The sequence below is a fragment of the Salvelinus alpinus genome, chromosome 29 (genome assembly GCF_045679555.1).
Source record: "Salvelinus alpinus chromosome 29, SLU_Salpinus.1, whole genome shotgun sequence".
Taxonomy (NCBI): domain Eukaryota; kingdom Metazoa; phylum Chordata; class Actinopteri; order Salmoniformes; family Salmonidae; genus Salvelinus; species Salvelinus alpinus.
The window spans coordinates 28021882-28031892 of record NC_092114.1 but is presented as its reverse complement, the minus strand read 5'-3'; the positions used below and the strand labels follow the sequence as shown (position 1 = coordinate 28031892).

At 40.7% G+C, this 10011-nt stretch overlaps 1 protein-coding gene across 1 annotated transcript in view; it reads right to left on the bottom strand.

The window, feature by feature from the left end:
• Positions 1 to 513: 513 nt before the first annotated feature.
• The window catches only part of LOC139559433 (lysophosphatidylcholine acyltransferase 1-like), a 34390-nt gene continuing 24892 nt past the window's right edge, over positions 514 to 10011 (bottom strand). The window contains exons 6-14 of the mRNA XM_071375461.1: positions 6896 to 6954; positions 5774 to 5808; positions 4879 to 4933; positions 4663 to 4745; positions 4401 to 4526; positions 3250 to 3403; positions 2828 to 2926; positions 2497 to 2638; positions 514 to 2233 (exon numbers count right to left, since the gene is read on the bottom strand). Of these exons, the coding sequence (XP_071231562.1) occupies positions 2055 to 2233; positions 2497 to 2638; positions 2828 to 2926; positions 3250 to 3403; positions 4401 to 4526; positions 4663 to 4745; positions 4879 to 4933; positions 5774 to 5808; positions 6896 to 6954 (932 nt within the window). The 3' untranslated portion in view covers positions 514 to 2054. The remainder of the gene's footprint in view (positions 2234 to 2496; positions 2639 to 2827; positions 2927 to 3249; positions 3404 to 4400; positions 4527 to 4662; positions 4746 to 4878; positions 4934 to 5773; positions 5809 to 6895; positions 6955 to 10011) is intronic.

Here is a 10011-nt window from a genome sequence, read left to right as displayed (position 1 = left end):
CCCTTACTTCCTTCCTCTGGCCCTTGGGAATTAGATTTGGAGCACAGTGTTCCCTCTATTCATCCCTCACTCCTTCACCTCTTTCTCATCTCAGCTTGAGCTTAATCCTGCCTATTTTTAGCTGAAGCCAGGATGGTTGGTGTGTGTTAATGGGCACAGTGTTAACCTTACCTTCATTACACAATGTTCAGCTTGTGTAAAGAGGGTGTGAGAGGAGAGGGAACACAAGAGGCCATATGCACTGATTGGAAATAACTGGACAGTTGAGAACAAATTCCACAGACATTGCTTTCACCTTTCCTGTGTTCTGAAATTAGTCCAGATGTAGGATGGTTGGCAGGGAGTGAAAGTCACCATTAACTACCGAGATGGATAAATATATATAACACACACACTTAAATTTGTTTTCCCCCAATCATCCTTGCCAAAGGCATAGAATAGTCACCATCTAATAAACTGAATATGTATGTTTCCACAGCTCCTACTAGTGGCAATAAAGAATAACGCCGCAGCTGTAGAAATGTCATGATTTAATTCAACATAAAAGGCAGGGATGAGCACTGCATAGGTATTCATAATTTACAATTCACTTTCTTACAAAATGAATATTCAAACATTCAAAGATGTAGATACCACAAATGTACAACATACAAAAGGTGTCGATTTAAAGTCAAACTGCAGAGAATTCCCAAAACAAAACTAACCAGTACAAAAAGCCAGAACAGATTGATGGTTTATCATAAAGTCAGAACTGATCACAGATCAGTTTTATGATGGCCCCCTGCATAATGGTCAATGTTAGGATATCAGCAGGGTGGGCTGATCCTATATATTTGTGTAAGGTCAACTTCATTCCAGAGTGATATGAGAAAGGCAATTTAAAAATGTTAAATAATAAAAAATAGGTAAACATCTGAATGTGTCTCCCAATGGCATCCTGTTCCCCATATAGTGCACTACTTTTGACCAGAGCCAAATGTGCACTCTTTAGGGAATAGGGTGCCATTTGAGATGGAACCCAACTCTCTTTTTCTCTGTTCATCCAATAAGAAAAGGGAAAACAACAAATGTTCATCTTTGAGACTCCAGTGTTTATGCCTTTATGAAAATAAATACACTTAAGCTGTGGGATGTGTCACTCAAGCAACATTAAAACAACCATTAACATGTTTAAAACAATTTAAAAAGGCAACAAGGAGCTCAATGTGAACGTGGTTTAAAAATAAGAAGTCTAAATTTGGTCCCATATTCACCCATTTTAACAGTTTGTCTTGTGAGTTGCTATGGTCTACAAGGCAGTGAGATGCTTAGTTTCAGCTCGATCCAATTGATCTCAGTCAGTCTCGTTATGAACGGCAGTGATTAAGCTCAGCTCAGTTTGGTGCTTAATCACCTGATAAAACTAATCTTGAAAAAAAATATGAATCATCTTACCAGAGTGTGCATTTCATTGTCATTATGATAAAAAGGAAAGACAAATAAATACCTATACTGTACATAAGAGAAAAGTAAAACCCTTTTGAAAATAAATAGCCAAAGTGTTTGATGAACTCAGAAGACCTTCAGAGGTGTCCAGGTCCTTTAACTCATGTTGGAAAGTCAGAAAGCATACAAAGTCCTTGAAAACAGTAGCAGACAAAACCAGATGGGACTATTGGTGTGAGATGGTGTCCGGAGGAACAGATTGTCTCCACCCTCCATCATATTCTCTCACTAACCAAATCTCTCCCTCTACTCTCCTTCAACATTCCCAACCCTTCTTTCCCTCCATCTCTCCCTTTCACAGTCTCAATCTCTATCCACCTAATAGTTTCTTACTTATCTCTCCCTCTGTCTATCCACCCCTTCTTATCTCAATATATCCTATCCCTCGCTCCTCCTCTCTGGTAGAACATACGTGCCACAGTAACACAGAAGATATAGTAACTGTAGAAGATTGATTTGTTTGATAGAGGCCCAGGACCTCCCGATCGTCCTTCTATCCCGCCATCTTTTCCCTCTTCCCTCCATTCCCCTCCTCTCTCTGTGATAGGCAGTAGATAGATCCATTTGAGTCAGTCTTCTTTCCTCTTTTGTCCAGGGAGGCTGCAGGTCTGCTCCTCCATGTCATAATGGTCCACACTGAAGCCGTTGACCAGGGGGGCTGTGTGGGGGGTAGAGGGGGTTGTCCTGGAGGAGAGGAGGTACTCCTGAGCAAAGTCTGGGTGCTGCTCCACGAACCGACAGAAGTCATCTACAGATGGATATAGAGAGAGGGAAGGACAGAGCGAAAGAGAGATTGTAATTAGTGTTGGCAGTGATCCCGTTAGTTGGACGCTCTTAACCTGAGTGATTTACAGTTAGTGCATTCAACTTAAAGTAGCTAGGTGAAACAACCACATATCACAATAAGTACAACTTTTTCCTCAATAAAGCAACTATCAGCAAAGTCAATGCTAGTTAGAAAAGACGAGTGAGAACGTTAGAGCAAGAAAGGGCATTAGTGTGTGATATCACCGTGTGTGATCTTCCCCGCGTCAAGTGTGTCGATTGCTGAGAACAACTCTGTGACGTCGACCTCTGCCACTCCCAACGCCGTTCTCAAAATGGATGCCAGATCCTTTTCCACGATCGCCATGTCCTCCTTCGCCTCGTACATCTGACCAGGGTCAGGACATAGGACAGTTATAACGTTTTATATAGCAGACGTTTTATATATTATCTAGGTATTTCTATTATAAATGCCTTATAAGAGCAGACAGATGTTATAATGCTGTCAAAGAGCAGACATTGGGTTAATATAGTGCTTCATAGGAACTGTTATAAAACTTCATTGCCTGTCACTCACCCCAAAGGCCAGCCTGAGGGTGTCCATGGCTTTAGAGGGTTGACATGCCACAGACAGGGCTATCACATACTCCCTGATGTCGATCTGACCATCTCCATGCTTCAGAGAGGGAGTAAGGGAGAGCGAGGGAGTAAGGGAGAGCGAGGGAGAGAGAGGGAGTAAGGGAGAGAGGGAGAGAGAGGGAGTAAGGGAGAGAGAGGAAGAGAGAGAGAGATTAAGGGAGAGAGAGAGAGAAAGGGAGTAAGGGAGGGAGAGAGGGAGTAAGGGAGGGAGTAAGGGAGGGAGAGAGGGAGTAAGGGAGGGAGAGAGCAAGAAAATAACATTAATGGTTATTTATTTCTCCTAATTTGATTGATTGACTGAATAAAAATCAGTGTGTGTGGGACACTATGTGATTTATACACTGTGTGTTAGATACCTACCTGGTTGAAGAGGCTGTGTAACTCTGTGAGCATGTCCGTCACAGGTAGGTCGAGGTAATGAGCAAAGTCCCCCAATCCCAGTCTGTATCCCCAAACCTTCCTGGCTTTGCTAGCCTGCTGCTCTAACACCGTATCTGTCGTCCCCGCTCTCAGCCTGCACATAGAAAATACATGGTTAAGAAATACATTTCCTACTGTCCAGGGTTGTGGCTAGAAGCTTGGTTTTGTCCATTTAATGCAGCGGTATTCAAAGTCTGGGTCGCGAGAATTGCAGTGGGGTCACCAAATTAAATATATATATAAAAATTGGGAACCAGTACAGATTATTTTATGGGACAATATACAAACTTCATTGAGAAATAATTAGAAATTTGATTGAGTAAATGTATGTATTGGTTGTCTTAATGTTGATAGGAGAGATGAGAATGTAATGAATTGAAGGTTATTTGTTGATGTGAAAATAAACATGTACCGGTTTTAAGGATGTGTCATTAGATTTGGGGTGGGAAGAATTTCTGGTGCCAAAAATGGGGTCCCCGCTGAAAAAGTTTGAAAACCACAGATTTAAATGGCAAAATCAAGTACATCTCAAATAATTAGAAATACTATACTTTCTAGTATCTGAATGTATTCAACACATTCCTTGACATAGATCTGCCATTTCCCTTAGTACTATTTCCCAGTATTATCAGAAAACCCAGTAGTATTTCCTAGTAAACCCACTAGCATTTCAGTAGTATTACCCAGTATTATAACTAAACCCAGTAGTATTTCCCAGTATTATCAGTAAACCCTGTAGGATTTCCCAGTTCGACCAGTAAACCCAGAAAATATTAGTCGTAGTATTTCCCAGTAAACTCAGTAATATTAGTCATAGTATTTCCCAGTAAATCCAGTAATATTTCCCCAGTATGACACCCTTAAAATGTCAAAACGAGGAACAAGAGATCACTCATACCCTACCTACCCATTCAGACACCTAAACAAAAACACAATGTACGATTTTAGAATAAACATTTAAACATTTTGAAATGTTCTTATTCATTCAACATCAATGTTTTGTTACATCAGCAAAACAATTCTGTTTTTTAAAACTATTAAGGACCTGTAATAACGCTTAACAACCAATAGTAAAGTAAACTCCAACTCACCCGAGTCTTCGCGCTAGTCTATTGAACTGCAGTAGGCTGCTGTTGCTAGGGACACGCATTGGGCCCTTTGCTAGGCTCAGCTGGCAGTCATCAAACGACAGGTCTGTGATGGGCAGCTCCAGGGCCCTATCAAAGCACAGAGAGAGCAGTCAGAACCCTCCCCCCTGACATGTCAGATATACTGTATATGTGGCAGGCATTTAGAGAAGTATAAGACACACAGATAGCCAGATGTAACCTGGGGAGGCCACACACAACTAACTTGGCCATGATGCTTCTGACATTATTGGCGAACAGAGCAGGGTTGTTCTTCTCTTCCTCAGAAGGAGTGTAGAGAGGCAGGTACTGCATGGAAGAAAAACTCATTGTTATCACCTGCCCATCTTCCATTTCTCTTTCTTCAAGAAAGATTGGACGTCCATACGCAGTAAGACACCCCACTATGTAACAATGGCGCCTTTAAAAAAATAACCGTTACCTCAATCTCTATGGGGTTGTGAAACTGGCACAGTGTCAGCCACAGTATCTCAAACCTGAGTGGAAAGCGAGAGAGAGTAATCAGTTGATTCAGAAATTTAAAAAAGGGGGAGGGGTGATGAGAGAATAGAGAGAAGTTGTGCAAGGGGATATTGTGAAGATTAACCACAGGCCTAAAAATCTATCTAAAACATATTGCCAGATGTGTGCCGTTTTTGAATATTGATTAGTGATTGTCAAGGACGCACAGAAATCCCAAAATGTGTGGAGTTTTTGTTTGCAATGTGTATAGGCTAAGAGAGCTTCATCAGCTGTTTATTGATGAAGTGTTGTAATAGTGTGAAAAGAAAACCTATTTGGTGAGAATTACAACACAGGGTACAACGTCTATTCTAGCTCCTAAAGGTGCAGTAGCCTACCTTGGGTGTTAAAAAATGTTTTTATCTGCAGTTTTTCTTTTGCTATTTATTCTGTTACCAATCAAATTGACATGTTAATAGTATCTTCTGATTACAATTATTATGTCTCATATTTTACCCAAACGCAATCTATTAGCTTCCAAAATATAAGTACTGTAAGTATATCTAGCTGTCCGATAACGCATTCTGATTGAATGGCTGGTCCTGTACTTTGTAAAAACAGAGTACATGTTGGGAAAAGATCTTGGTTCCTTTCTAAACATAGCAATGTGAATGCAAAGAGGACTCTGTCCACAAAATAGGTGAAGTGAGCTGGCTAAAGAGTTGAGTCCTCATTCAAAGGCAAGGGCAGTGTGAATACAAAGAGAACGGAGTTCACTTTAAAGAGGACTGAGATCGGTTCTTTCAAAGAGGACCATATGTGAAAACACACTAAGAGAGAGACAGAGATGAAAATAATGAGGAAGAGATACTCACGCTCCAGGGCCTTGCCATGTCCACGTGATCGTATCCTGTCGGAAGAGGAAATTAGTTACACAGCAAGAATGGGGCCTACACAGAGGCTGCATCTCAATACTTTACACTGGCTTCCTCTCCTCTGCGGGCCAGAGACACAGACGCATGAAAAGGGATCAAATCGTACGACGTACATCATTGTCCGTCAAAAGTGCAACTCAAGCCAACTATTTTCAGACGAGTTCCGACGAGTTTTATCTGTCTAAAGACAGACCATTTGTGCATTTGTCAGACAATCTCTGTTGTCACTCATCTGTCAACAGATAACTCTCATTGAAAAAGCATTGGCTCCATCCAAAATACTCGAGCACAAAATCACAGTGTGCTCATGTCCTAAATGAGTGACACACAGCAGGACTGGCGCCTACACAGAGGCTGCATCTCAATACTCTACAGAGGCTTCCTTTCCCCTCTCCGTCTACAATGGTCTGAAACCTTTGTACAAGTGAAAGCAACTTGGGGCATGGTCTATTTGAGACTTGCTTTGACTTTTTCAGTTATGTTGTGCTATTGCAGGTCAAGAGGAGAGGACAACATTGTAGAGATGAAATATCACTCCGCACGAGTATGAAGCCACTCAAAACGGACACAGACTGACGCCTTGAGAAGAGAGAAACTGTCAACGGACGAAGGGAAGGAGAGGGGAAGGAAGGAGGAAGAGGTTAGGGGGGTAGGATGACCTGAAATATTCTGCTTTTACGAAATGTGATGCTGTTTTCAAATGAAACACAATACCTTGCTCTTATTAAAGCTTTTAGAATTGATTTTTTTTTTGTACAATTAAATGTACAATATCAAACAAGATAATATAAATCATAAGACAGTTAAGTATTCTTCTGTATATCAAATTATATATACATGAACTTAATTTCCTTTAGACTCAGACATTAGTTAGACCTGTCAAATTTTTGTGCGTTATTGAGTCACTGCTGTTACGAGGAAGAACGTATTTTCACGCCACTAATCTACTACAATCAACGTTTTCCAGTCGTGGTGGGGCGTTGCTTCTTTTTTTTTCATTCAAAGTAGGAATGGAGAGAGGGTGGTTTGGAGGAGAAGAGGGAGGGAAGGAGAGTAGCTTACCATTTTGTTGGGGTAACGTAGGACTACTGGTTGGACTGGAACTGCTGGAATGAAGGCCCCTGAGAGAGAGAAATGTTACTGAGTGAGCTCGAGTGTGTGTCTGTGCGCATTTGTGTGTGTGTGTGTGTGTGTGTGTGTGTGTGTGTGTGTGTGTGTGTCTATGTGAGCATATTCATACTCTCCCATATATACCGTATACCGGTTATTTGGAAATAGCCATGGGATGATTTTTCAATACTGTTGTAACTATCATTTTTTAAATAAATGTGAATATTATTACTAGGTACTTTAAGTATACTGAAAAATATATATAAAACGCAACATGTAAAGTGTAGGTACGATGTTTCATGAACTGAAATAAAAGATCTCAGAAATTTTCCAAACGCATAAAAACCTTATTTCTCTCAAATGTTATGCACAAATGGATTTCTCCTTTTCCAAGATAATCCATCCACCTGACAGGTGTGGCATATCAAGAAACTGATTAAAAAGCATGATCACTACACAGGTGCACCTTGTGCTGGGGACAATATAGAGCTGACCCTATTTAGTCGACTGGTCGATTGTTTGGTCGCTAGGCTGTTGGTGGGCCGAGCAGTCTAAAATATATATGTTTTTATGGCATATGAGACACCGGTCTGATTCCCGCCTGTCTCAGTAGACAAATCCATTGCTGAGGCCGTGGGGTTGGCACACCATTATCACCAGCAGTACATTTACCGTTAATTCCCATAATTTCTAATATTTTGTTACGGTGATTTCTGTTAACGCATTCCATATATTCTTATTACAGTCTTTAACCTTTCTCATTGTCGAGGGCACCGCACAACCTAGGCTACATTTGTGAGGGACATGTTTTGGCTTATTTCATTCCATTTAGCAGTTGTCAATGAATTCCTTGTCGTTTGTTTGTAGCGCTCCTGTCAATGTTGAGTAAGGACGTACACCTGATTATACATAGAAGTAGGCAGAGGCAGATCACCACTGTGGAACTTCTCAAAGTAATAAATTATTCACCTCAAACAGCAAGTAAACAAAGTCTGTTCTTACATGCATTGAGAATGACATTAGTTCCTTAACTCAGCCTAGTTGAAAAATCTTTCGAGCCCTCTTTCAATAACCACTCACCGTGAAAAGAATAAAAATAAAAAATAATTAAAGCCATGCTCTGATCCAGTGGAAACGTCATAAAATAGGCCTACCTGATAATTTCTTATCCCTTGCGCAAATAGCCTACATCTATGTCTGTCTGGAGCTGACTGGAGCAGGAAACTGAGGGCCCAGAAAATGTTACACAATGTTGCAAGTTTGCTAGTGCTAGCTTCAGGCTGGACCAAGTTAGTATATAATAGTTGACACAATGTTTCAAGTTCCTTGCAGACAGGCCATGCGTAGCCAATTAGATTTATAGAATATTTATTTTTTATCAAGGTATTTTCTACCTACAGGCTAGGCTGCAATGTTATTTGTTGGCCTTATGTAGGCTATGTTTATATAGTTGGCAATGGAAGTTACTTTGAGAATTTTTTTAACTACATGATAATAATTTGGAGATACGAAGACTTTTATAAATGAAAAGAAAACTGTTCGACGAAAATGTGCACATAAAAATAACTGGTATGCAGATCGGTAGAAAAGGTAAGATAAATTGGCACTCCAAATGGTAGCCTATTCGTAGCATTACAGCAGGAGCTTAACAGCAGAATCTGCAAAGGCCAGCAGCAGGAGGAAGAGGGCCGAAAGAACAGACAACTGTCTGACAGCCCTAGGACAATAAAAAGCCGATAAAATGTGCATTTTGTCACACAACACAATGCCACAGATGTCTCAAGTTGAGGGAGTGTGCAATTGGCATGCTGACTGCAGGAATGTCCACCAGAGCTGTTGGCAGAGAATTGAATGTTAATTTCTCTACCATAAGCCGCCTCTCCAATGTCATTTTCGAGAAATTGGCAGTACGTTCAACTGGCCTCACAACCGCAGACCATGTGTAACCACGCCAGCGCAGGACCTCCACAGCCGATGAAACGGAGGAGTATCTGTCTAATAAAGCCCTTTTGTGGGGGAAAACTAATTCTACATTTGCTAGGCCTTTCTCCCCAGTGGGTGGGCCTATGCTGCGCCCCTGCCCAGTCATGTGAAATCCAAATATTAGGGCCTAATGAATTTATTTCAATTGACTGATTTCTTATAATAACTGTAACTCAGTAAAATCATAACATTTTTGCATATTGAGTTTATATTTTTGTTCAGTATAAATACCTGCAGTCAACTTACTTGTGTCATTTCACCTGTCACAACTGTTCATAATGAAGCTTAGCGGTATACCCCAGTCACCTTATGTTTGTTTACAAGCACACAACATTAAGAGACTGGAGCCTTGGGAGTCACTCACTATTGTGCACCATGAGCCAGGTGACGTAGTTACAGTATGGAATTCACAACCAAATGTTTGCCAGCTAGATGTATTATAACTATTAAAGTTAACTGTCTGAAATGTGCTAAATGCTCTGTAGTTGTGCATTCGGTTTGCTAAATGAGTAGCTAGCTAGTTAGTTATCTAGCTAAGTGGTTAGCTTGTTTCATAATGAATATTTGCTTGGTAACAGCAGAGAATCTCCACCTGGATCAAGAGCCTTGCTGTCTAATATTTGTTTTGTGTGTAGCAAACTGTCAGTAGCATTTTTGAGTTACTTGTATAACTTGATGAGCTGGGATGTCTGCCCTGTAAATTGTTTGTCAGAGACTGTATAGAATGTTGGCAATGACTTAGTTAGCATTTAACTAGCATTCGCCATGGGATTTTACATGTACTTGTTTGCATTGCTAACCTTCACATTAGAGACTCAGTGAGGTTTGAAAACCGTGCCCTTTGTGTTCAGTGCTGCTATTACCGAATAACCTGGGATGGCATAAGTTTGGTATGAAGGTATGACAATTTGGACAACGCCCAAGCCTAATTCACACTCGGTGGATGACTGACATTCTGACAACCTTCTCTGTGTGTGTGTTTAAGATGACTGACAACCTTCCCCCTGAGGACACACAACGTCAAAATCCTGTGTTAATGGTTACAGTTTTATACAGTAGTACAGCCTGGTCATGAAACTGCTGGA